Here is a 26416-nt window from a genome sequence, read left to right as displayed (position 1 = left end):
CCTAATCCTTGGTCTTTTGTACTTCTTCCTTTGAGAAGTGTCTGTTCAGTTCCCTTCCCGATTGGGGTTGTTTTGTAATGTTGAATTTCCACTTGTTGAAGAGGCTGTCTTTTCTCCAATGTATGGCATTTTTTGACACCTTTGTTGAGAATCAGATGACTATAATTGTGCAGATTTGTCTGTGTCTTCTGTTCCATTAGTCCATGTGTCTGGTTTTTTTTTTTTTTTTTTTTTTGCCAGTGCCATATAGCTTTAGTGACTATAGCTCTTTAATCTAATTTGAAATTGGATATCATGATGCCTCCAGCATTGCTCTCTTTGCTCATTGATTTGGCTATTCTGGGTCTTTTGTTTCTCCATATAAAATCTAAGATTTTATTTTTAGTTCTGTGAAGAATGTCATTGGTATTATAGTGTGAGGGTTGCATTGAATCTGTAGATGGCTTTTGGTAATATGGCTGTTTTAACTATTGATTCTGCCTATCCATGAACATGGGAGATCTTACCATGTTCTAGTGTCTTTTTCAATTTCTTTCTTGAGTATCCTATAGTTTTCATTGTAGAGGTCTTTCACCTCTTTGGTTGGGTTTATGTAATTCATTTCTTTATCACTGTATAATATGCCACTGGATAACTATTCCACACTCATTTTTTTTTTCAGTGCTGGGAACAGAACCCAAAGCTTTGTGCATGCTAGACAAGTGCTCTACCACTGATTTCCACCTCCAGCCTCCATTTACTTATTATCTCGTTGGTGGCATTGGTTTTCAGGTTTTTGACAGTGTGAAAAAGGTGCTTACAAATATCCTTGCTCCCAATACCTCATGCATGGCCATAGGAATTTTCTCCTAATACATACCTGGGAGTGGAACTGTTGGATCATAGGATATGTGAAAGTTTGTTCAGTGTTCCAAGATAAGACCAAATTGTTTTCCAGAATGATTGTACGAGTGTACACTTCTACCAGGAATGTACAAGACAACCTATTTCTCTATACCTTCTACAACACACATGTTGTCAGACTTCTTACATATTTCCAATCAAACGAGTGCAGTGATTTCTCACTATAGACATGAGGTGCGACTCCCTGGTTACCTCTGGGGGTGAACGGGTGTGGATGAGTGTGTGTGAGCCCTCTTTTAAAATGCATTTCTGCCCATTTTTCTGTTTGTCCTTTTTTTTTTCTTTTCCCAAATCCGTTGCTTATTGCTTGGTAATAGTTCTCTATATTCCTGAGACATTATGTTTTGGGTAAGCTAAAAACCTAAAATTTAATGTAGTCTCATTTAGCAACTTTTTATTTAATCATCAGTGCTTTCCAAGTCTTATTTAAGAAAGTTTACCTTACTCCAAGGTCAGAGAGCCGTTCATCCGTAGTTCCCAGTAAACATTTTAATGTTTTGTTTTTCACATTTAAGACCTTGATCCATGCATTGTTGATTTTTGTGTATGGTATAAGGTAGGGATCCAATTTGATTTTTTTCCATCTATATATCCATTTTTTTTCTTTCTTTCTTTTTCTTTTCTTTCTTTTTTTTTTTTTTTGTGAAGGGAGGTACCAAAGATTGAACTCAGGGGCACTCAACCACTGAGCCATACCCCCAGCCTTATTTTGTATTTTATTTAGAGAAAGGGTCTCACTGAGTTGCTAGTGCCGTACTGTTGCTGAGGCTGGCTTTGAATTTGAGGTCTTTCTGCCTCAGCCTCCCGAGTGGTTGGGATTACAGGCACGAGCCACCATGCCTGGCTCATTTTTCTTTTGTTTTCCAAATATATAAAAATGTAGTTGACTTTATTTTGAGCTTATCAAGCTAATTTTCTAAACTATTTCCAAATATTTGTAGACTCTAGGCAATCAGTTGCAACTAAGGATCACTTCCATTTTTAAATAAATCTTTATTCTTTTTTATATTTATTTTTTATTTATAGGTGGACCCAATCCCTTTTTATTTTATTATTATTACTATTATTTTTTAATGTGGTGCTGAGGATCAAATCCAGTGCTTCACACACGCTAGGCGAGTGCTCTACCTCTGAGCCACAACCCCAGCCCTAAATCTTTATTCTTTTAACCTTTTTTTTTTTTTCTTTTTGCACTATGTAGGATTGCCAGTACAAAGTCAAATGAGCATGGTGGGACTAAGTAGTTTTGCCTTATTTGATTTTAGAGGAAATATCCTAATGTTTCCCCCTTTAGGATGAGGCGGAGATTTTCCAGGTTAAGGAAGCTCTCTTTTATTCATAACTTAATGAGAGCTTTTTTTAAAAAATTAAAAATTTGTATGTAAATATATCACATGCTTTTAAAAAAGCATCTCGAGGTGTTTCATTTTTCTGTTTTAATCTGTTAGTGTGGTTAATTACATAATAGACTTCCTATTATGTAATTATGTAATTATGTAATGCACCCTGTGCATTCCTATCATCCGCACTTATTTGGTGTGTTCTGATGACATTTTGTCCAGAATGGTTACAGCAGTTTGTACTCTTCTGTCTTTGGGATCCCATTTATAATGGCCTCATAGAATTAGATGGTATTTTTTTTTTTTTTTTTGTATACTGTCCTTTGCAAAAGTTTGGATAAAAATGAGATAATGTGTTTCTTGAAGTTTGATAGAATTTCCTTGTAAAATCATTTTAGCCTGTTTTCTTTGTGGAAAGATTTTGTAACTACTGTTTCAATCTCTTTATTCAGGTTCTTTATGTCTTCTTGAGTCAGTTTTGGTAAGTTCTAGCTTTAGAAATGTATTCTTTTAATCTTTATAATTTATTAGCATAAGGTTGTTTATTGCATTTTCTCATGATATTCCTATTTTCGATAATAATGTGTCTCCTCTGTCACTTTTAATATTGCCACAGATTTATTGACCTTTTATATAATTTTTATACCTTTATTTAATTTATTTATTTTTATGCGGTGCTGAGGATCGAACCCAGGGCCTGGCACATGCTAGGTGAGTGTTCTACCACTGAGCCCCAGCCCCAGCCCTATTGACCTTTTTAAAGATTCCAACTTGTGGCTTTGATCTTCTCAATTAAATCATTTTTCACTCTGCTTTTTTGATTTCTGCTCTTTATAATCTGCTACTTTCTTTGGCCCCCCACCCCACCCCCCCTAACTTCCTAAGCCGGACACTTACCTCATTGACCTTTAGCGTTTCTTTGCAGTCTTACACAATTTTTGTTATGTAGTGTTTTTATTATCATTCAGTTCTAAGCAATTTAAAATTTCTACTATGACTTCTCTTTGATCCGTGAGTTACTTAGGGTGTTTGTCATTTCTAAGAATATGTGTAACTATTTGCCCTTTGTAAAACTTAACTTCTATGGCTCTGGTCACAGAATGTGGACTATATGGAAACCTATTATTTGAAATATGCGGCTCGCTTTACCGCCTGGTATGTGCTCCATATTTAAAATGTTTGAGGTTCCTGTAAAGAATATGTGTTTATGTACATTTCTATTTCAATTTCTCCTGCTTTTTTGGTTTCATTTTTTTTAAAGAGAGAGTGAGAGAGAGGGGGAGAGAGAGAGAATTTTTTTAATATTTATTTTTTAGTATTTGGCGGACACAACATCTTTGTATGTGGTGCTGAGGATCGAACCCGGGCCGCACGCACTCCAGGCAAGCGCGCTACCGCTTGAGCCACATCCCCAGCCCCTTGGTTTCATTTTGAGGTTTTATTACTTTTAGAAAAGTGTGACTTTTCCCTACAAAAATATATATTTTCTCCTACTGTTGGAGATCCTCCTCCCTTCCCCACTGTGCCCTCAAGCCCCACGACACCACAGCAGATTTGTCCAGTTGTTTTAGTTCTGAGTTATTAAAGGAAGGTCCAACATTTGCTTTCCTTGTTCTTTGAGCTATCCTCTCCACTTCTGGAGAGAAGCACAGAAAACAGGGTTAGGAAAATATGTGCTCATGTTTATTATTCAGGCCCAAAACTTGTTTGAAAAGAAAAAAAAAACAAAACAAAACAAAAACCCAAAGCCTAAACTAAACTTCACTCGGTCTGCGGATATCTTTAGTACCAGCTGTGGATTTTGTTGCTGTACAGTTCAATAGTTGCTATATACTTAAATAGTTCCTATTTTTAAAAGTTTGTGTGTTTGTGGGCGTAGTTGTAGTTTTGTGCAAACCTGAGCCCTTGAATGGTGCGACTTTTACTGTCTTTCACAGTTTGGATGACAGTTTAGCTGGCTATAAAATTCTCACTTCAAATTTTTTTTTTCCCTTAGGAATTTTGGTCAATTCAATTTGATACTTATTCCTTTTGTAAGTGACAGGTTTTGTTCTAGACTCTTAGAATGTTGTCCTTTGGTCGTCACTAGAATATGTCTAAGTGGTTTTTATTTATTTATTTATTTGTCCTTGTCACATCCTTCTTTAGTCCTAAGGTCACCTTCACTAGTCTTCAAACAGCTCCAGGGGCCACGTATGCTCTCAGAGTTGGCGCTTACACTAGTCTCGTTCTTTCTGGTTTTGGTTGAGATGTAATTTTGCACAGTAAAATGCCCAGATCTGACGTGTCCAGTTCAATGCATTTTGACTAAAGTCAGTTACCTTGAAGCTATGACTCTGAAACAAGATCCCCCCCCCCCAGGAAGCAGGGCTTTATTCTGCAATCTGGAGGGAACATGCGTGGCCCACCTGCCCCCACATAAATCGTTACCACTCAGGACCTGGCCAGCAATGCCCCTTGCGGACCCCTTGCAGGGTTCTAAAGACACACCAGAGCCCCCCAATTCTTTCTTCCCTCAAACACACCCATATAATTATTTGCAGAATTCACTTTTATACTGGTGTCAAAAATTATACTAAAAATTTATCACTAAACTAACTTTATTAAAAATTTTCCCTCTTAAATTTCTTTGCTAAATGTTACTTCGCTGTCCTGGTGACTTCTGCTGCTTATTCTCTTGGTGTCCACTGCCCTTCTCCCTCTGTAGGTCTTCTGCACATCTCTTGGCCCCTCGAGCGACTCTCTGCTCGGACTCGGTCCGGTCGAGGCTGGGCGCTGGCCTTCCAGGACCTCAGACACCTGAAGTCTGAGTTTGCGGTTGCGCCTTTCTCTTCCTGGTTGCTCGTGGGGACGCTTTCCTCCCTGGCCCCCTCCTCCGCTGTGCGAGGTGGGCCATCTGACTCCCCGGGCTCACGCGCGCTCTTTCCCTGACTTCGCCCGGGACGCGGGGCTCTGGTCTCGGTCTCCTGCGGGGTTTTCATGCCCAGGGAAAGGGCCAATCTCCTGAGCCCTGGATCATGAATAAGGGTCGAGAGATCTTAATAAACAGAACTGAACTGGGGAAGAACCCGACCCTCCAGGGGAGCTGGGAAAAGGGGCACAGAGGAGACCCCCGGCCTGCAGTGAGGGAGGTCCCTGCGCAGCGGAGAAGAGCCAAGGCGGGGATCACCGTGTCCGCAGAAAGATGAGGAGACCGCAACGAAACAAGATTCCAAAGATCATTTCCACCTCCAGCGAGCTCCCTGGTGCCTCCTTCCAGTCAGTTCTGCCTCCTGATGGCGACCACCGTGTGGCTTCCTCTCGCCATGGACCCGACTGACCTCGAGTTTCCTCTGAATGGCGTCATGTGGCAGCACTCTTGGGGCCCAGGTTGTTCCATTAATCATGTTTCTTTTTAAAAAATCTGTCCTAGGGAGTAGGCCTCGCTTGCACATGCTAAGCACACGCTCTAGCACGAGCTCTGCCCTCTGCCCAGCTTCCCATGTCTCTGAGTTCCCATGTCTCTGAATGCCACCTCGGCTTGTCGCATCGGTAGCCCAAGCCTCAGTATGGCCGAGTCCTGTTCCACAGCTCAGTGTTCCGTTATCTATGGAGGACACTTAAACTTTCCAGTTTGGAGTATTACAAGCAAAACACCTGTGAACATTTATATACAAATCTTTTTTTTTTTTCCTTTTGTGTATCTATCTGTTCTCCACCACCCTAAAAGCACACCTACCTTTTCTCCCTACAAACACCATCTGAAAGCCCCTCCGTCTCCCAGGGAGGGTCCGGTGGCATTGTGCTGGAGGGTCACTCTGGGGTTGACTTGGGAGGAAGGGTGTGGAAGCCACCGACTTCCTCACTGGTTTTCAGAGCAAGGTGTGCCCGCCCCACCCCACAGCCAGCGGAGCCGGTGACTTCCACATAAAAGCCGCAGCTGGATTAGCGTGCTCTGTAGCCAACAGTTCTAGAGCAGGTCACCTGGACCTTCACTGTAACGAACTACTTCATCATTTTGTGGTGTTGGGGATGGAACTCAGGGCCTTGAACATGGTGGGCAAGAGCCCTGCCACGGGGTGACACCTCTGGCCCAAACCTAGAATGTTAAGTGAACATCAGGAGCATGCTAAAGAAAGACGCACATCAGAGAGAAGGATGAGAGTGTTTCAGAGAAAAGAAGTGCATAGAAATGGGCGGTGATCGAGCCAGCCTTCCCCAGACCCTGTATGTTCCAAACAGCCCAGGATTCTTCAAAAGAACCTCTGGGTCTTCACATGGGCTCTTCTCACTGTGCCTTCCCTTCACTTCTGCTGAGAAACTTCCAGCACCTTCGGAAGTCTCCTTCTCTGATGGCACCTCGAGGCCAAGGTGATACTCAGTGGTGGCGTAGGGCTCTGGAGTCAGAACCCCCCAATACTTGGTCCTGATTCTCCAGCTAACCTGCTGTGTGACTGGGGCCAGGTCATGTGACCTCCCTGGCCCTCAGGTTCCTCCTGGGGTGGGGGTGGGGTGGTGATGAGAACACTGGGCTAGATTATCCCCAGAGTCTCCTTCAACTTGATGAGCTGGTGCCATGGTTCCAAGCACAGGCTCAGGAATGGGGCTGCCCTGCACCCCTCCTGGGTCAGCTCTTGCTGCTGCATGTCGCTGAGCAGTTATTTCAACTCCCAAACTTCTACTGACTTCCCCTGGCAGAATGGTCAAGAATTGGAACTTTGGAATTGCACAGTTTTGAATTCGTGATCCAGCTCTGTTGCGTGGCTGCTGTGCGACCTTAGACAAGTCATTTAACCTCTTTGTGCTTTTTTTTTTTTTTTTTTTTTTTGTCTTGCTAAATGAGAATGGTACTAAGTACCTTCAGGGACTGCAGTGGTGCTGTCCCAGTGAGAACACAGTCTTCTCCATTCAGTGCAATGAATTCCCCCCCCCCCACTAGGTGCTCCACTATGGAGCGGCTTCCTGGTCCTTTTTATTTTTCATCTGGAGACAGGTCCTTGATGGCCTTGACTTTGCAATTCTCTTGCCTCAGTTGGGTATTGGAGGAGTGTGGCTGAGACTAGGGAGCCAGCCAATGCACCCTGCAGCCCAGCAAATTCTGACACTAAGTGCTCTCTAGATACATCCTGTCAAATTGTATCTCTTACCCGCTTCTCTCAACTGATCTGCAAGGTGGGATGACTCACCCTGATGTGCAGATAAGGAACCTGAAGCTCCAGACAAAGTCACTTTCAAAGCTACAGGGCCAGGTTGTCACCCCAGGTCCCCCTCCTCCAAGGCTGCCTTCCACCAGGCTGCAGTGTTGGGAGATTAGACAGGGGCCTGGGGACTCGCAGGGCTGCAGACAGGAGAGCCTGGAGAAGCCCCCACCCGGCGTGTTCCAGCTGTTCCAGCTGTCTACCTTGGCCTTGTGCAAGGTGGCTTTTGTAGGTCTCATGCAAACGTGGATTCAGTGATGGGACACAGTGGAATGAGGGGGCAGATCCAGGGTGTGTGGGACAATTTGGGGCTCAGGGGACCTGGAATGGAGAGCTAAAGGGGTCCAGGGACAGGGAGGAGGATGCCTGGAGGCACCAGCCAGCAGAGACTGCACGAGTCCAGGGCTTAAGCCTGGGGTCTCGTGGGTGGGCCTTGCCACCAGGCAGCTGGAGGTCCAGCTCCCCTCCCCTGCCACGTCTGGGCCTGGGCTTCACCTCTCGGAGCCTCAGTTTCCTCATCTGCAAAGGGGCTGCTGCTACCGCTGGGACAAGTGGGGGGAGGGCACCGGGTGGCCAGGCAGCCCTGGGCGAGGATCCCAGGGGCACAGCTGGCTCGATGGACATGCACGGACTTGAGAGTGAACCCCAAAGCCTCAGTTTCCTTCTCCGGGATTTACACATCTGGCTCTTAGCTGCCTGGGATACTGCGAAGGCAACAGTGAGATCATTCTTTGGTGAGACGTTCGCTCTTGGACTTCTCTAAAACTGCAAATGCCTCTGTCCCCCTCCTCCCTGCCGTCTCTCTCCCTGGTACCTGCTGCCGCCTGGTGTCCCCTGGATCTGGCTTATCTCCTTGTTTGTTCACCCCACCAGCAGGGACTCGGGCTGTTTTGTTTAGCGCCTAGAACGGCCCCTGACATACAGTAGCTGCTCAGTAAACAGCAGTCCAAGATCATTGGTTGGATGACGTCTCGGGAAGGTCCTGGGGCTTAGAGGGTGCTGACCAGTGCCAGCTGTATAGCCAAGAGACGCAGGACAGAGGCCCGAGAGAGACCAGCATGGTCAGCTTGAGGTGAGAAAGGCCGCCCAGGAGGGCGCTGGGGCCCTGTTTTCAGGGGGTGCTGGGCTTCCTCTGTGGCCACTGCGGTGGCAGCAAGGCCTGTGGAGAGCAGAAGCAGACGGGCCTGGGGTTTTTCTCAAGGAGGCAGGACCCTGGGGCTGCAGGGAGCCCGCGCCATGTGGCTGTTCTGGTTTAGGTGTTGGTGTCTCTCGAGAGCCCGTGGGTGAGACAGTGAAGAATTCCAGAGATGTCATGATTGGTTCTGAGAGCCCTAAACCAGTCCCTGGGTTAACCCACCCCCAAGGATTAAGTGCAGCTCCAGGCAGGTAGGGTGTGGCTGGAGGAGGAGGGTCACCGGGGCATGACTTTGGGCCCATGTTTTGTCCCTGGTGAGCGCAGCCCACTCCACTTCCCGGTTGCCACGTCCTGAGTTGCTTCCCTCTGCCAGACCCCCCCTCCGTGAGGGTCACCTCAGGCCCAGAACATCGGAGCTGGCAAGTCTGCAGACTGACACCCAGAACCCCGAGCCCCAAATGACCTTCTCCTCTGCTTTGTTCCCATCGGGTCTTTGGTGACACAGATGCGACACTAAGATAGAAGCTTCCCCTTTTCCCTTACCTTTTGGATCCAACCCCACCCCCTGCTCCTGTGTGGAACAAACTGTCTCAATAAATGACAGTCTAGCCCCATCGCAGCCACCACAATGGCTGGGAGAGAAAGAGCCGGGCGCGGAGCCAGCAGATCCTGTGCCTGGCCTGGCCCTGCCCGCGGGCCGGGCAGAGGAACCTTGCCAAGTCACCTCACCTCGCTGCCCCTCCGTTTCCTCTAAAACAAGAGTATACAGTGGTGTCCCCCTACAGTGACCTCCTAGAGCTGTTATATAAAGCTCATAGAAATGTGAATCAGGACCCATGTTCCTACACAGGCCTCGAAGGCAGAGCTGGGACCTGCAGCCCCCAGCATGGGACCAGGCACACGAGAGACACAGAGGACTGTTGGCCACAATGTCATGAGACTAGACCGATGACCACCTAATGGAAGGAGGGGCCAGGACCTGCTCATGGAGCAGAGCTGCTAGGCAAATCCCACCCTGGGATCTCCACAGTGGCAAATTTCACCCAGGATTCCCCTATAATTCTATAAATGCCAAGTAGAAAAGTACTGGTATTGAGATGCGATCTTCTTTTATCACATACTGGAACCTTCTCAACCCACCTTTGGTTTGTTTGCCAGAGTTTTCCTTTGGTAGAAACAGTTGACTGAGTATGAATGACTTCGTGAGGTGGTTTACAATGTAAAGAGCTTAGAAAACCTAGCGGAACTGACCTCTGAGCTCAGAGGCTATGTTCCTAGTAACAGAAAAGCCAAGGCAAACAGTAAGGGGAATTAATTGTTACCAGAATGTTCAGATGTCAGCTTCAGGTATGGCTGCATCCAGGAACCCAAGTAATATCATGAAAAACAGACTCTGCATCTCTCTATTGTGCCTTCTGAAAACTCTTGTGACACAGCCATCCAGGTGGAGAAGTGCCTTCCAGCTGTGCCAGTCAGGGCCCTCCTGCATGTAATCCCACGCAAACCAGGCCAAAGAGGGAAGGGCCACTTCTCAGGAACACTGTGGTATTGCTAGGAAAGGAAATGGATTTTGAGTGACCCAAAATGATAGCAGGTATCCTGCAGGCCTTAGAGGGGAAGCGGGGGAGAGCATCAAACTTCAAAGTTTGCTGAGTTCCTTCCCTTGTGTTACGTGTTACATGTGAGGTGACCACCCAAGTTCATGTGGGTGACAATATGAGATCATTCAGAGGTGAAATGATTAGGTTATGAGAGCCTTAACCCAATCAGGGAATTAATCCCCTGATGGCAGCTGAGAGCAGGTAGGGCGTGGCTAGAGGAGGTGGGCATTGGAGGCGTACCTTTGGGGTATCTCGCCAGCTACCCACACTGATGGGATGAGCTGGCTTCAAAAGAACTGGCTGCAGCATCAAGCTAAGAAACTGGTAAGAAATCACACAACACACGGACATGAGTTTCTCAGATCAAGGGTGGGATAGCTCTGCAACCTTAAGGGTCAGCTTGCACGCTGGACAGCACTGGAAAGAGAGTGTGCACCCAGAATCTGTTTATTTTGTAGGGGGGACACACAAAAGAGCTTCGATGGAATGTTCACCAAATAAGGCAGGAGATAGGGTTTCAAAACACGGGGGTTGTCCAAGCCCATTAGGTAACGCCCAAGTCTGGGGCTAGGGCAATCTTCTTTGCAGAGCAAAGGTGGAGGCCACTTGCTTCACACAGTGAGTGGAGTGCGGTGCCAGACCAAACACCCCCTTACTCAAGGCTGAGAGAGGATGCTCAGCCCATGGGCAGGGCAGCCCCCTACAGGGGTATATATTTTGTATCTGGCCAGTGGAAGCTCTCTCTCTCTGCTTTCTGATCATCATAACCTGAGCCCTTTACTCCTCCACACTCTTCCACCATGATGTTCTGCCTCACCTCAAGCCCCAAAGAATGGAACTGGCTGTGTATGGACTGAGACCTCTGAAACCGTGAGCTCCCCCCAAATAAACTTTTCCTCCTCTAATTGTTCTTGTCAGGTCTTTTAGTCAAAGCAGCAAGTAAGCTGACTAAAACAGAAATTGGTACCAGGAGTAGGGTTGTTGCTGTGACTAACCTGACCGTGCGGTTCAGAAGATTTTGGAGCTTTTTGGAATCTGTGGGAGAAGCTTTGGAAAGTTGAGTGATATGAGCTGGGAAAGCCTAAGATTGTTGTTGTTAAGTGGAGCTTAATGGGTGTTTCTGGTGGGAGCTCAGAAGACCAGAATGCCAAAAGGACTGTGGACAGTAAAGACTGGGCTCATGAGGTTTCAGAGGAAAATGAGGACACTATCGGTAATTGGACTAGAGGCCATTCACAATGTTATGTTCTGACTGAGAAGTTGCCTGTATTTTTCCCGAGTGCTGAGACTTTCTGTGAGGTTGATTTTGAAAGTGATGGACTTCTTAATCTGGCAGAAGAAATTTCTAAGCGGCATAGTATTCAGGCAGTGGCATAGGTATTGCTGGAGGCTTTTTAGCCAAGTTTAAATTGTGATATTCAGGAGCAAAAAGCAGAGTAGAAATATTTGAAAAGCTTGAACTTGAAAGGTTGGAGTAAAACTGGAACTAAGAAAGTTGCAATTGTTAAAGACATCCTCACTACTAAATAAACGCTAAAGACTTTGCCCAGAGATAATAAGAGGGCATCACAGGAGTTGGCAAGACCACACCCAGCTCCGGATCAAGGTTGCAAAAGTAAAAATTTTCTTGAGACCAGTGGGGTCCCCTCTGTGCACTGGGTGGCCTAGGAAGTGGTTTCGCCATCTCAGCCACCCAGGCACTTAGAGGCTGCTGCTGTAGCTGTGGCCCTTGGAGGCTTGACAACTGCTAGAGATGGTGGCAGACCTTGGTGTCAACCACATGGTGCTGATTCTGCAGGAATGCAGGACACTGGAGTTCGGGGGTCATGGAGGTTTCCACCGAGATTTCAAAGGAAGCAGGGAGGCCAGGCAGAGTGCGCCAGGGTCAGGGTCCCTGGGGACCTGGGTCCCAGGGCCCCAGGGGTTCTGCTGAGAGAGTGACGCGTGGAGATGTGAGGAGGAAACTGAAGCCGCAGCGGAGACCCCGAGATTGAGAAGTGCCAGTAACGTGGACCATTGTCCTAAGAACGCTGCAGGAACCCATCGGAGACAAACCAAGAGAAACCAGCAAGGCCACAGGGGCGGAGCCACACAGCCCTTTGGAGAGAACATCCTGACACCACGTGCTCCGGAAGCCGGACGCGGAACAGAGGACTTGTTTGCCCAGCTGGATTTGGGTCTTGCTTTGGTCCCATCCCTTCTTTCTGTGTCCCTGCTTTTCTGAATGGGAATGTTCCTCCTGGGCCTTTATAGAGCGGATACTTGTAAATGGCTTTTGATTTTTACAGCAGCTCACCATGTGGGTCAGCCTTGAGGACCACAGAGGAGGCTGTGGACTTGGACTTGGGGGCACTCTAGGAACTGCTGAGACCTTGGGGACCCTTGGAAGGGGCCTCAGTGTATTTTGCACTGTGTGGTGGACATGAGCTTCTGGGGGCCAGAGATGGAACATCATCATTTAGATGTGAGGTGTCCCCCAAGAGCTCGTGTGTGAGAAAATGTGAGACGGTTCCCAGGGGGGAATGACTGGGTTGTGAGGGCTTGATGGGATTAACCCGGTGGTCACCAGGCAGGTGGGGTGTGGCTGGAGGCGGTGGCCTCCCAGTGCGCCTTTGGGGCATGTCTTTTGTGTCTGCTCTCTGCTTCCTAATCATCCCCTGAGCCCTTCCCTCTACCACACTCTTCCCCTCGAGGTTCCGCCTCCCCTTGAGCCCTGGGGAATGGGGCCGGCCATCTATGGACTGAGACCTCTGAAACCCCGAGCCCCCAAATAAACTCTTCCTCCTCTGAAAGTGGTCGCTGTCAGGTCTGTCAGGACAGCGGGGGAACGGCTGACGAGGACATCTTGTCGGGAGCTGGCTGTGGAGGCCCCACGGAGTCGGCCCTCCCTGCTTCACACATGGATCCCCCCAGGACCCTGGGCAGCCCCACTGGTCTCTGGGAGGGGACCCCAGGAGACCCGAGCTTCCCTGCAGGGAGGAGCCCTCTGTCAGATGGGAGAGGTCCCAGGAGGCAGCAATCACGTGACATGGGGACCGTGGCAGGGCCACAGCCGGCACGGTATCCTCTTGCTGCCGGGTCCCCCACCCGGACATAGGTCACAGCCTTGCTGACCTATGGGCTTCCTGTGCCTGGGGAGGCCGAGGAGGCGTGAGGTCTCCCAGGGGCCGGAGGTTGTCCTGGCAGAGGACCGGGGTGGGGGTGGCAAGCACACTGCTCGCAGGCCTGGCCTTGGTCCCAGCCCTCCCACACTGCTGGGCCTGACCCTGAACCTCCTCCCTTTCTGGGCCCTGGTTTTCTCTTCTGACCTGGAGCTGCAGATCCCAACCTTACAGGGTTCTCAGAAGACTGAGGGAGAAGATCCCGGCACATGGTAGGTGCCCCGTCAAGAGCTTCTCCCCTTCCTGTTGATTGCTGTGTGACCCTGGCCAAGTTACTTGACTTCTCTCTGCAATGGAAGCCAGGATAGCCTGTGCTCTAGGGGGTTATCGTGAGGACAGGCACTCATCATGAGTGTCCCCATTGAACACTCGAGCACACTGAGGCCTAGGAAGGCAAGATGATGTGCTCAAGGACACACAGCCAGTGAGCCACGGAAGCTCTGCTGAGGTGTGTGCCCTGGGTGGGATGTCACCGTCACTGGCCCTGGTCTCCTGGGGAAACTGTAGTAGGGGACTTTGGGAGAGGTGGGGCGTGTCCAGGGTCACCCTGCCTGGCCAGGGATGGAGCCAAGTCTCCAGTCCAGCCCCTCCCCCATCGGGCTCAGGCCAGTCCCCCTGCAGAGGCCCACAAGGGGACTGGGCAGAGGTCAGGGAGTTGGACCCAGAGGCTAACTCTGTGGGCCACTCCTGCTGTGTGACCTTGGGCAAGTCACCTCAATAAAGGGAAACCCTCCCCAGGGGCCTGTGAGGCAGATACGGTGAAGAGCATCTGGGCAGAGTGTACTGGGCAGTCCTGTGGCCGCTGTTCAGTCCAGTCACCCACAGAGGTGTGGTGTGGATGCCATGTACATGTGACATGGTGCAGTTGGTGGTGCCCACCTGGCTTTGTCTGAGAGTCAGAAACATCACAGTCAAGCTGAATCGGGTTTGTTCACTTAGTTGGGTGAGCTCCTTAACCTCTCTGTGCTTTTATTTACTGTCTATATAAAAGGGATAATAATAGTATTTACCTTGCAAGTTGTTTGAGGGATTAAATTAGTTCATATAGGTGCAACATTTTGAACAATGCCTGGAACATAGTATGGGCTATGAAAAGTTTTGCTATTATTATAAGCAACATGATGACAAATTATGTAAAACAGGGATTTTTCTAGAATACTGTTTGAAATGTTCTTTAATTGACGCAAATCATTAGTGTCTAGAATTTCGAAACACTGGTATCTATGCTCGCTATGTCTCACTGATTGCCTTGTGGTCCCCAAATCCTTAGCTGGTTAGTGGGGAGACCTATCCCTGCCTTTGATGTGCTGTGTGACTCTGGGGAGGTTATGCACCCTGTCTGTGCCTTTCTTTTCTTGATGTTGTGAGGACAAGGATGAACAGGGACTCCTCCTGGTTCCCGAGAGGCTCCCGCTGCAGGGGTGCTGAGTGGGGTGCCAGGCCTGGGGGCTGGTGACCATCTCGGAGTCACAGAGCACATGTGCCACCCCCGTCCCCTACCCCTTCCCTGCTCAGCTTCTAGGCTTGGCGCGGAGCTCGGTAGCCTGGGACAGAACATGTTCCGACCGTGGGTTGGCGGAAGCCCATGTGCCCGCAGAGCCACTGTCCCAGGCCTCAGGCATGGTGTCCCTGGCCCTGCACCCCTCGCTCCTGCTGCTGCTCCTCCCACAGCTGAACTGGGCCTGGCTCAGTCCTCTGCCCACAGAGCCGCACTGTGGCATCGGGACTGTCACCGTGCCCCAGGGAGCCTTGGGCCAGCTTTGGCTCTGGAACCCAGGCCCTGGGCCTATGGCAGCTCTGCCAAGGCCTGGGGCAGATCCTGGGGCTGGCCCAGGCCACCTCCCCCTGCCGCCTGCCCACCTATCCCCCCGACCCTGTCTGCGCCCTCCCAGCCTCTGCACAGGGGCCTCCAGGAGGCCGCCTCCGCCGCCTCTGCCCTGCGCCTCTGTCACGGAGCCAGCTGCACCCTCAGGGGCCAAGGGCCTCCCCGCTGCTTGGGTGGGGTGGGGACCTGTCCTCCTGTCATGCGTGGGGGCGGGTCTGGTCCCCTCAGGACTCAGCCCCTGGAGGAGTCGGCCTCTGTCCTTCGTCAACCACCTGCAGGTGCCTGGCAGCGCTGGGCTCTGGGTTCTAGAATCTCGAAGCTAGAGATTGGGCCCCCAGGAGCAGGGGCGTGGGAACCCGGGGCGTGCCCGGCCAAGCGGGCAGATGGGTCCCTCTGTTCCTGGCCCCGGCCCTCACCTGCTCCTGTGCTGCCCCTTTCACGTGTCCCCTCCCCCCCCCGTCGGAGTTACTGGCCAGCGCTCGCTCCCACCTGCCTGTCCCAGGCGCTCTCCTGTCCCTCCAGTAGCCCCCACCCCCGCTGTGCAGGTGACCGCTGCTGAGCCCAGGCGAGGCCCTGCCCTGAGTGCCCGGCTGGAGGGGGCAGAGACAATGCCCAGGCCGCCTGGTCCAGCGCCCACTCTTGGTGCTCCTGAGCTGCCGCTTCAGCCACCCGTCCCTGTGGGGCCATCCTGCCACCACCACAACCCCGCCCAGGTGCTGCCTGCTCTCTGGAGCTCACGCCGCCTGGTGGGGCAGTGGCCATCTGCTGTCTAAGGCTCTGACGAGTGCCACAAAGGTCTAGGGCCCAGGTTCTGGGGGCTCAGGGCTGGACTGGGGGGGACATCAGATGGGTGGCAGGGATCCCCTCAGTCTGGGGAGCACAGCACACTGGGTGTCGAGGCTGGGGACTCAGCAGCTTGGCACCCACACTTCTGGGCCCTCCCATACCTGTTTCCTGCTGGGCTGGGGTGCTGTCAGCGGCCAGAGGTCTGAGCCTTGCTCCATCCCCCACACCTGGCTCCCCGCCCTCTGGGGAAGTCCCTCCTTGGATCTGACCCACAGCCCACTCTGACCAGCACACATTCCTTTCCCGCCCCTTCACCCAGAGGCTGCTTACTGACAGCCATAAATAACTTCCACCAGTAAATGAATAAAGTCCCGCCAGCAAGGGTGCCAGAGATGCTGGCTTGGTTGACAGGCAGATTCCACACCGCTCCCGGTGACCCTGCAGCTGAGACTTCTCTGGGCTGGTCTTCAGTGGGCTCCGGCCCAGGCAGCTGCTCCAGCCATCTGCAAGTCTGCTGCAGCAGCCTGGCCCAGCCCTACCCCATCCCTCCGCTCCCCCGGAGGAGCCTCTCTCCATCCTCAGCTCTGCCAGGAGCCGGGAAGACCAAGTAGAGCCCCAGGGACCAGGCTCCACTGGCCCCTGTGTGCCTCCCTGTCTGCAGGGGGGAGGAGCAGGGAGGCAGAGCCCCTCAGGTCATTACAAAGAACACTTCCACCCCCAGGAAATCTGCTCATGTACTCATCAGTCACCATCCTGTCCCTGGAACCACTGGGGACAGGACTTTTCCCACAAACACCCCGTGATTTTTGCAACCTGGTACTTTTGGGAAATCACCCAGCGGCCCCTCCAAGCCCAGGTAGCCTAGAACGCCAGCTCTGGATGGGGCTCCCCAAGGACCCCGTGAGACCCGCCAGGCCCAGGCTGGGGGCGCAAGGTGATCCTCCAGGGTCTCATCACCTTATGAGGCTGCCTTTGAAGGTGTCCCAGGAGCTGAGTGAGTCAGTGAGGGTCGCTGGGTGAGCCTGATGCAGGTGTGACCCTGGGCGGGTCCTGGGTGGGGGCTGTGAGGGCCTGGCTCAGCATCTGTGACCCAGGACCATCCTCCCCGTGGCCACTGGGGCCTTGGTTCCTGTACCTGTGTGGGGACAGCTTGGCCTCGCTAGGGTTGCTGATGAGGATTATGTTAGTGTGCGTGTCCAGAGCACCTGGCACACCTTGGTGCTCCTTTGAATGGAAGACCGGTGTCAGACAGATTGGGAAACGGCTTCGGGGGTGCAGGGGCTGACCCTGTGTCACACAGCCAGGACATGATGGGGCTAGGGCTTGGACAGACCCGCTGGCCACCTGAGAGGGGACCCAGTGACTTCCCTCTAAGCCTCAGTCTCCCCATCCGTCCCGGGGTTGCTGCTCCCTCCTCCTACGTGGCTGGGATTGGTGAGTGAGCTTCAGTTTGAGTCTAGGGACGGGACTGTGGGGAAGGCCCAGGGTCAGCAGGGGCAGGTGCCTGGCTTTCTGCTCTCTTGGTGAGCTCAGTGGCCCTTGTGGAGTCGGGAAGAGGGGACCTGCCCTGGCACCAGGAGGGCTGAAGCATCTCCCTGACCTGGGTATCGTCTCCTGAGGTTTCAGGAAGAAGCCAGGGCTCAGGGCACCTAGCTGTGTGTGTCCAGGGGCATCAGCTCTTGGCCTGTTTCTGAGTCTGTGGGACAGGGACCATGGTCCCCAGCCTGACTTGTGGGATGTTCCTGGGACCCCAGAGAGACTGGGCAGGAAGCAGAAAGGGCGCTCTGTGCAGGCAGCAGCTCATGCTCCATCCTGTGCCCTGACTCTCGGGTGACTATGGGCATTAGCACAATGATGAGAATCTCCCGCTGTCCTGGTGCCCCCCCAGTTCAGGGCCAGCAGCTGTGTTTGAACCCTTATGCCATCGCTAGGCCTCTGAGCTTCTAGCTCCAATGGAGCTGGGCATGCAGTAGGTGCTCAATGAGTACGGCTGCTTCTATTTTGGACATGGTGCAGCCTCGGTTTGGGAGTGGGCACATAGAAGGTGCTTTATCTGCACAACCTCATCCGTAATCTCCAGGTGGACAGTCTGTGCTGTCCCCATGTTTCCTGGGAGCCTAGAACACAGCCAGGTATCCAGCAGGCACTCAGTAGTGAGGGACGTGTGGACAGAGGTGAATGACAAGCCTCAGGACCCTCCCCTGAATGGAGCTGGAGTGGGGGAGGGGAGCCCGCGGGTCACCCCCCAGGTCACCCCCCCCCAGCTAATCACCAGGATTAACCTGGGGATAAGGCCAGGTCCGTGCCACTGACCAGGGCTCTGGAGCCAGCGTCCAAGACCAGTGGGTGCAGGGTGGTCCCTCCTGAGGGCTCCCTCCCTCCAGATGGCCTTCCTGGTGCCCACCCTGAACGTGGTCCTCATGGGGGTCCTCAGCTTCCTCCTCTTCATGCTGGCCCTGGGCCTGCTCTGCTTCTTCACGGGCCGCCTGGCCGGGCCACTCAGGTAGGGACATCCCCCTGCTGAGTGTTGTTCTGTGGGCTGAGTGGCGTGGGCTGAGGCTCCTCTCCGTGGCAGGAGGCTGAGCCTGGGGTGAGCTGGGTGTTCCCCGCAGTCACTGGCCTTCTGCTCTGCCCCCAGCTGTCAGGTGGGGCTGTGATGCCGTGTGGCGGGTCACAGGGACAACTTTGAGCGTCCTCCATTGTCTTCGGATGGTCCTGGATCTGCGGAGACTCAGGCTGGTTCTCACCGACTCCCAGGTGCTCCGGGGCCTAGATGCTATAGTCCCCAGGGCCCAGCCTGGCCCCTCGGCCACCCCATGTCCTGCCAAACAGCCGCTCCTCGGGGCTCGTAGACAGTCAGGACACGTAGCAGGGCCTGGCAGAGAAGGCCTGGCAGAGAAGGCCCGGCGGGAGGCGGTGGGTGGCGAAGGGGCTAGTGACACCGAGGCCCCATTCTGAGCTGGTGGAACTTGGCAGAGGGCAGTGGACAGCCGGGCCCCCCGAAGCCCCCGACTGGGCCCCTCCCCCAGGCTGCCAGAGGCCACTGGAGCTTCCTCCCAAGAGGCCGAGGGTCTGCGGGGAGGAGCCAGCAGGAGGCTCGGCTCCCAGGTCCCCACCCCCTCTCAGTCCTGGGCAGAGAGGAGAGGGCACCTAGTCCAGGCCAAGCCCATCCCAGTGCAGAGCCCTGGGCCCGCGCTCAGCGGCCCTGGCCTGGACGCACGCGGCCTGGTTAAGCCGCCTTGGCAGAGCGCGGCTGTGCGCCGGGCCAGGGGGCAGGTGGCCCTGGCTCTCCAGAGCTGCAGGCTGGGCACACATGGCCACAAGGACAGCCACGCCGCTGCACTGCGCCTCAGGCCCCCGCGGCCCCTGCCCCCCGTTCTCCTGAGTGAGCTCCCATCCTCGCTCCGTCCTCTCAGCTCCCCAGAGGTCCTCGTGCTGAGGCGTCTAGTAGGTCCTTGGATTTGCACACGTCGCTGTAAGTCGCGACGCGCTGTCTGCGGCCGCAGCCTTCCGTGCTGAAGCGGGACCGTCGGCCAGGATTGATCCTGCTGCCACGCAGGGGCGCCTTCGCCGCTGGGACTCCCGCCTGTTCCCAGCTGTGGACAGAGAGCTGGACCACAGCGCCTGTCATCACAAGCCCTGGGGGAAGAGAATCTGCAACCGGTTTCCCAACAGCAGGACGGTTTCCATAGGTTTTGGGCATAAAACCTTTTTCAGGCTGAAGAAATTCTTTCCTGGGCTGTGGATGTAGCTCCGAGGTGGAGCGATGGCCTAGCCAGGCCCTGGGTTCCATCCCCAGTACCAGGCAGGGAGAGAGGAAAAGGAAAAGAGAGACAGAGCTTTTCAGTGCCCTGTTTCCTAAGGGCTGTTGTCCCCTACAGGTCTCTGCGCCACCATTCCCTCCAGATGATCTCCTTAAGTTTCACGAGGCCACAACTGCTACCCACATGACCATGATTCCCAAATGTATGCCTCTAGCCAAGATCTCTCTTCCAAATGCCAACTGCCCATTCAATGTCTCCATTTTTTTTTTTTTTTTTTGGTACTGGGGATACAACCAGAAACACTTTACCACTGAGCCCCAGCCCCAACCCTTTTATTTATTTATTTTTTAAATTTTGAGACAGGGTCTTACTAAATTCCTAGGGCCTCACTGAATTGCTGAGACTGACTTCAAACTTGTGACCCTCCTGCCTCAGCCTCATGAACTGCTGGGATTACAGGTGGCCACCACAACACCCTGCTCAGTGTCTCCACTTCTTAGAGACACCTCATACTCTATATGTCCAAGGCCAAGTGCCTGATTTTACACCACAAACTCTTCTCTGCCTCACACCTCAAGATGCACCCCCAACCCCCATTGCCAAAAGGCTGGACGTCGGGCTGGGGATGTGGCTCAAGCGGTAGCGCGCTCGCCTGGCACGCGTGCGGCCCGGGTTCGATCCTCAGCACCACATACCAGCAAAGATGTTGTGTCCGCCGAGAACTAAAAATAAATATTAAAAAAAAAATCCCTCTCTCTCTCTCCCCCTCTCAAGCTGGGGCAGTGGTGCATTCACTCCCGCAATCCCAGTGACTCCAGAGGCTGGAGGCAGGAGGATCGCAAGTTCAAGGCCAGTCTTAGCAACTTAGTGAGACCCTGTCTCAAAGTAAAAACTAAAAAAAAAAAAAAAAAAAAAAGGCTGGGGATGGAGCTCAGTGGCAGAGTGGCCCTGGGTTGGAATCCTAGTGCCACAAAAACAAATAAATAAAAAGGAAAAAAAATACGGATTGGAAAAAGGATACAGGTTAAAAAAGGAAACACTGAAACACTTGGTAAATGACATGATTATCTACATAGAAAATGCCAAGGAAGCCCCACCTGCACACAGAATTCCTACAATTAGTGAGTTTGGAAAGGTCATAGGATACAAAGTAGAACATGAGAACCTGCGGTACTTCTAGGTATGAGCAATTTCAGAAACAATATCACTTATGATAGCTTCCCCAAAGTGCAGTCCAAGGTGTCCATGTTAACAACATATCCAGATCCATCTGATGAGGACTAAGAATGCCCATCAAGTCAAAGAATCAGTGGAGACAGGAGCTGTGTCCCTGGTGGGAAGACACCGCGCTGCGGTGACGTGACCTCTCCCACGCTCATCCACGGGTTGCATACCGTAGCAGTCAAAGGGTGAGAGCACACAGATTGGGGACGGCCAAGTTTAGGGATAGGGGGACGGCTGATCACCAAGAGACTGCGCCAGAGGCTTTGGGGCTGCCCAGCTGTCCTGGGTCTTGCCTGTGGGGTGGTAAGAAGAATACTCCTGCGTCAATCTCCCATCACCAGTTGAAGAAAAGCCTGTCCAGGGGGGTCACTGGTGGTCACCACATGGCTAATTCTGGAATCAGAAGGCCTGTGGTCAAGGTTCTGAATGCCACCTTGTCGTTTGTAACCTTGAGCAAGTGGCTTCTCCTCTGAGAGCCTTGGTCTGTAAGAGGGGATCATCAGTTCTCTGTCCACGGCAGGGGCCATCAGTGAGGAATCATAGTGAAAGTCTTACACACCATGGAGGGCCGTGTGGGCCTGTTTGCACACTGTCTCGGTCATTCATAGATCATTTCTATAAACTCCCGAAGAGTAACTTTTTTTTTTAATACCAGGATTGAACCCAGGGGTGCGCAACCCCCACGTCGCATCCCCTGCCATTTAAAAAAATTTTTATTTTGAGACAGGGTCTTGCTAAATTGCTCAGGGCCTTGATAAGTTACTGAGGCTGGCTTTGAATTCTCTATCCTCCTGCCTCCGCCTCCCAGGCTGCTGGGATTACGTGTGTGCGCCACCGCACCCAGCTCCAAAGAGTAACTTTTACCCTATTAAAGTATAACACACACCCAGAAAAATGTCCCTGGTGTGAACTAGCAGCCTGTTGGATTTTCGAACAGAACCCACTGGCGTGACCAGCACCCCGATCAATCAACAGCGCAGCTGCACTGGGAAGCTCCCCCGTGCTCTGGTCAGCCTCCACACCCCGCAGGGGAGCTTTGTCCTGTCCTCTGACGCCCTCCATGGGGTTCTGTGCTTTGGATCATGGAAGCCACACTGTAGGTGCCCTTAGTCATCTTCCCTGGCTCAAACATAGCCATGTTGTTTCACGGAGCTGTCCATCATTCTGTCTCCACCCTCGGGGGTCCAAGGTCATGAGCCCGGTATGTTGTTCCAGCCTGATGTCGTGGGCACTGTGAAGCTGCCCTGAAGAAGGCTGGCGGCAAGGCTCTGTTGGAGCGAGGTGGGTCAAAGGGCTCGTGTATGATGCTCAGCTTTGCGGGGTGCTGCTGGCTCCCCAGTGTTGTACCTGTCAACGTTCCACCAACCACGCTCCAGTCTCCCCAACACTTGAACTTTTCTGCACACACAAAAGAGAGATTTTTGGATGCTTCTCCCCTCCCTCCCCCAACTCCTCTCCCCCCACTCCCCTCCTTAGCGCCCTGGCTTTCCATTGGGGTAAATATTAACTGTGCCAAGCACAGAGATAAACAAAGGCAAAGTCCCTGCCCTTGGATGTCCGCTGAGCAGAGGCCCAGATGGACCAGGAAAGAAATGTTTTGAAAGCAGAGAAGTACTTGGAGTGAGTAAAGTGGCCTGAAGTTCAGAGGTCAACATCGGGATGAGTGACAGTCCTGGCGGCCTCCTAAAAAGGGGAACTCTGGGTTTTTAAACTCTGGTGAATAATGATGTTTTAATACATTTTATAGCAATTTAATGATATTTCTTCTGGTCGTAGGGTTTGCCATAGAACGTTTAGCAACTAAAGTAAAAAAAAAAATTGGAAATCATCTAGAATTTCACCCCTCAATGTCAAGTGCAGTCAGATGTTCCGTGTGCACCATTTCCTTTCAGTTCCGGCCCCCTCTACCCACAGTCCTGCCCCAGGACCCTTGCAATTGAGGTTGAAACACAACCCCTTTCTCTAGGGACAAGAGTGACTTCTTATCTTTCACAACACCTTTCTAACGTGGCATCTGTGTCATTTCCTTTTCCCAGAGCAAATGGAATAATCATTAAAATCTTGGTTTTGGTTGAAATAACTATTTCCCAATGAAACTCTTGCCATGTAAAATTGCACATCTTCCAGTTCAGTTCACACGTAACAGGGCTAGTCCATTTCTCCGCTGCCAGTGGCATTGTCCCTTGTGATCCCAACAGGATGATCACGGTTTAAAAACATTCTTAAGCCATTAATACATGCTCATTTCAGGCAGCTTGGAAAAAAAAATTAAAGAGGAAATAATCATTCGTAGTCCCACCACCCAGAGAAAAACCGCAACGGTCTGTGTGTTTCCTCCCGTCTTTTTTTTTTAAATTAATAATACTGTTCAAAATATTATGAAACTGGGCTGGGGATGTCATTTGTGGCTTGCCTACCGTGCATGAAGCCTTGGATTCAACCTCTAGCACCAAAGAATGAATGAATGAATAGACAAACAAATGTCACATTCCAACACAGAAGAAAATGTAAGAAATATAGAAAAGACAATGAAAAATAACCTAAGTTATCTATATAATGTGGCCACCCAGAATATCTACCCTGACCAGCAGCCTATTCCCTTAATTCTTCCTAACGGCTTCTATGTCTCTTATCAAAAATGACCTGCTGTAGAAGAGAATGTAGAAAACAGGTCCCGTGGAAGCAAAGGTCCCTATTGGAAAGGCCATCAAAAGTCTCAAGAACATCAAAAGGTGTTTCAGAACAGGCCTCTCCGGGTGTGGTCTAGGAAACAGCATCTGAATCGCCTGGGAACTGGGAACTCCAGTCAGAGAGTCTGGGCTGGAGCCCGGGGATGCTTACCAAGCCCTCAGGAGGCCCTGGGGCAGGCCACGGCTGAGGAGCACTACACAGAGAGACTGCATCCCGGTTAGGGTGGATTCAAAGTGGGAGTCTCCTGGGAAGTGGGGTGGACCGACTTTGCAGCCCAGAACCTATTTATCCTTATGCAACTGTTTTTGTGATTTCATTTCCAGAGAGAGAGAGAGAGGGAGCCCACCTGGCTTTGGCTCCCAATGGCCAACCCCATGCGGGGCCTGTAATAGGTGCTCAGCAAACACTGGTGGAATGAATCAGGTTACGAACACCTGAATGGAGAATTGAACTCCAGAGCGGTGCCCGACACGTCTATTCTTCATTTTTTTTTTCTTCTTCTAATTTCTAGGATCGGAACATCAGCTAACGGTTGATCACTTCTCGTCCTCCTCCTCATCCACCAACGTCCTCTGCATCTCTGGGCTCCAGAGAGGAAGCAGCTCTTGGGGTGCGCCATGATTTCACCATTCCTAGTACTGGCCATCGGTACCTGCCTTACCAACTCCCTACTGCCAGGTAGGACCGGGGGGCACGGGTGGAGGGCGGGGAAGGCCTGGTGCAGGTGGGGGGGTAGGGTGAGGGCAGATGAAGCCACAGAACCATCCAGGGTCTTTGAGAACTGGAAAACAAGTGTGCAGAGCCCGAATCTCAGCTCTGCCCCTGCATGGGCTTCGGTGGCCAGGCCCCTCTTCCTCCCTTTGTGTTAGCCTATACTTTGACTGGGGTCCTCTCCTCCCCTTTGTCTGGAATATAATGAATCCTGTCGACTCCTCCGGGTCTTGGCTTTGCTCACATTTCCTCGTGGTTTGAGTCCTTGCTTGGGAACTCATCTTGGATGGGAATTTTTGTTTGGTCTTATCTTCCTGTTGGAGGTGCATTGGAGGGGTCCCTACCCTGTGGTCTTGACCTTGATCCTTTCAGGGCCTGACAAGTTCCCATGTCAATCTCTCCGTTTGCAGATCTTACACTTCTAAATTCGAATCCCCATTTAGACGCGCGGATGTGGAGTGGTGTTTCCCTTCCTCATGGCTGGCTCTTTCCCTTCCAGTTTCGAGGCCAAATGTGTCTATTATTGCATCAGCTTCCGTCAGACCCGCATCTGAGCCGCATCCCGGGGTTCCTCTGCAGCAGCTGCTTACCTCCCTGGTCTTGAACTTCCTCCTAAATTTTGCCTTGTGGGGCTTTCCTGCCCCTCTCTCCTTCCTTCCTGAAGCTGGAGCTGGTTGGGGCTGTTTATTTTTCTCAGCGTTTCTGTAGCTGGCGTCGGAGGGACGGGCCTCTCCAGCTTTCCTTCATGCGGCTGAAGTCCCCACTTGGCCCCCCTGAGCCTCAGTTTCCCCATCTGTACAGCAGAGACAACGTTCCCCCTCCCTGGGACTGCTGCGGGAATGACATGGGACAGTCGCCGCCCAGCGGGGAGTGGACACTAGGTGAACTTCGGTCTCATAGGAAAATGATAGACAGGGGTGCAGAGAGGGCATGGACCCCACAGTCAGTGGCAGGGCCCAGGATAGACCCCAAGCAGCAGGATTCCCAGGCCAGCACGCCATCTGACCTCACCTTCCTGTGTGGACCCCTGGGGACCCAAGGTCACACTGACGGAAGTCCTGGCTTTCTCAGCACCCACAGTCCCACTGGGTGTAAGGTGGGTCGGAGGATGAAAAGCAGCAAATGGAAAAGTCTTCAGCGAGTAGCAACCCCCCTCCCCCATTCTGCTCTTGACCTTCCGGGTGGGCAGCGGCACTGCGGTCCCTTCTCCAGGTATGACTCGCGGGGAGGGCAGAGACCTTCAGTGTACGCTGTGATGAACCTTTACCTGTACTCACACCTGGTGACCAGGTTGGGAGATCATTCGCAGGCACAGGACAGGACATCAGTGGGACTCTCTGGGCCCCTCCCCCAGAGCCCCCTCCAGGAGCCACAGGAACAGGCTTCCTCCGGCCGCCGTAGTCTTTTGCTGTTTTGAGTTTCCTGTGCATGGAGCCTGCTTCAGTCCATTTTCTCGCTGCCGTGACCAAAAGACCAGACAAGAACAATTTTAGAGGAAAAGTTTATCTTGGGGCTCAAGGGTTCCAAGTTCATCCCTGTCTGGATGGATGCACTGATCAATTCAGCTCTAAACTGATCACTTCACCTCGAAACTCTCCTGCATTGGCTCCCTCGTGAGCTTCTGGGGGACGTCTCATATCACAGAACCACATTCTACACACTGAGAAGGACTCCATTGATGTAGCCTCCTACCTCAGGCTTTTGCAAGTGGCGTTTGATAGTCTCTAGAAACAGTGGCCTTCTGGGATTCAGGTGTCTCAAGCCATCATGGCTTAAGCCAGATCTCTGATGATTAAGACAGTTTGACACTCATTGAACCCTTTCAGGGAACAGGCCCCAGGGCTGCTCGGTTGACAGACAGGTTCTGCTCTCAGTGCAGGACCAAGCACAACGGGGACCCGGCAGGCTGGTGGCAGAGCCTGTGCTGAGAAGGCTACGGGTGCAGGGCAGGCTGGCCTCAGCCAGGCTGCTGGGGGCAGACAGTCAGGATGGGGAGAAGTTCTTCACCTTTTCAGTGCCACCCAAGGGGCCAAAGAGGCTCTGTGACCGTGATGTGCGGAGGAAGGCAGGAGGGAGATTGGAGCCAGGTCACGTGGCA

At 52.0% G+C, this 26416-nt stretch overlaps 1 protein-coding gene across 1 annotated transcript in view; it reads left to right on the top strand.

Annotated features, from left to right (window-relative positions):
* Window positions 1-26416, top strand: part of ALPL (alkaline phosphatase, biomineralization associated) — a 53973-nt gene that overhangs the window by 13836 nt on the left and 13721 nt on the right. The window contains exon 2 of the mRNA XM_081308501.1: window positions 24119-24285. Coding sequence (XP_081164627.1) covers window positions 24225-24285 — 61 coding nt within the window. The 5' untranslated portion in view covers window positions 24119-24224. The remainder of the gene's footprint in view (window positions 1-24118; window positions 24286-26416) is intronic.

This window comes from Spermophilus citellus, assembly GCF_964194105.1.
Source record: "Spermophilus citellus genome assembly, chromosome: 9".
NCBI lineage: Eukaryota > Metazoa > Chordata > Mammalia > Rodentia > Sciuridae > Spermophilus > Spermophilus citellus.
Note: the sequence above shows the minus strand (reverse complement) of the source record. Positions and strands in the feature narration are given on the sequence as shown.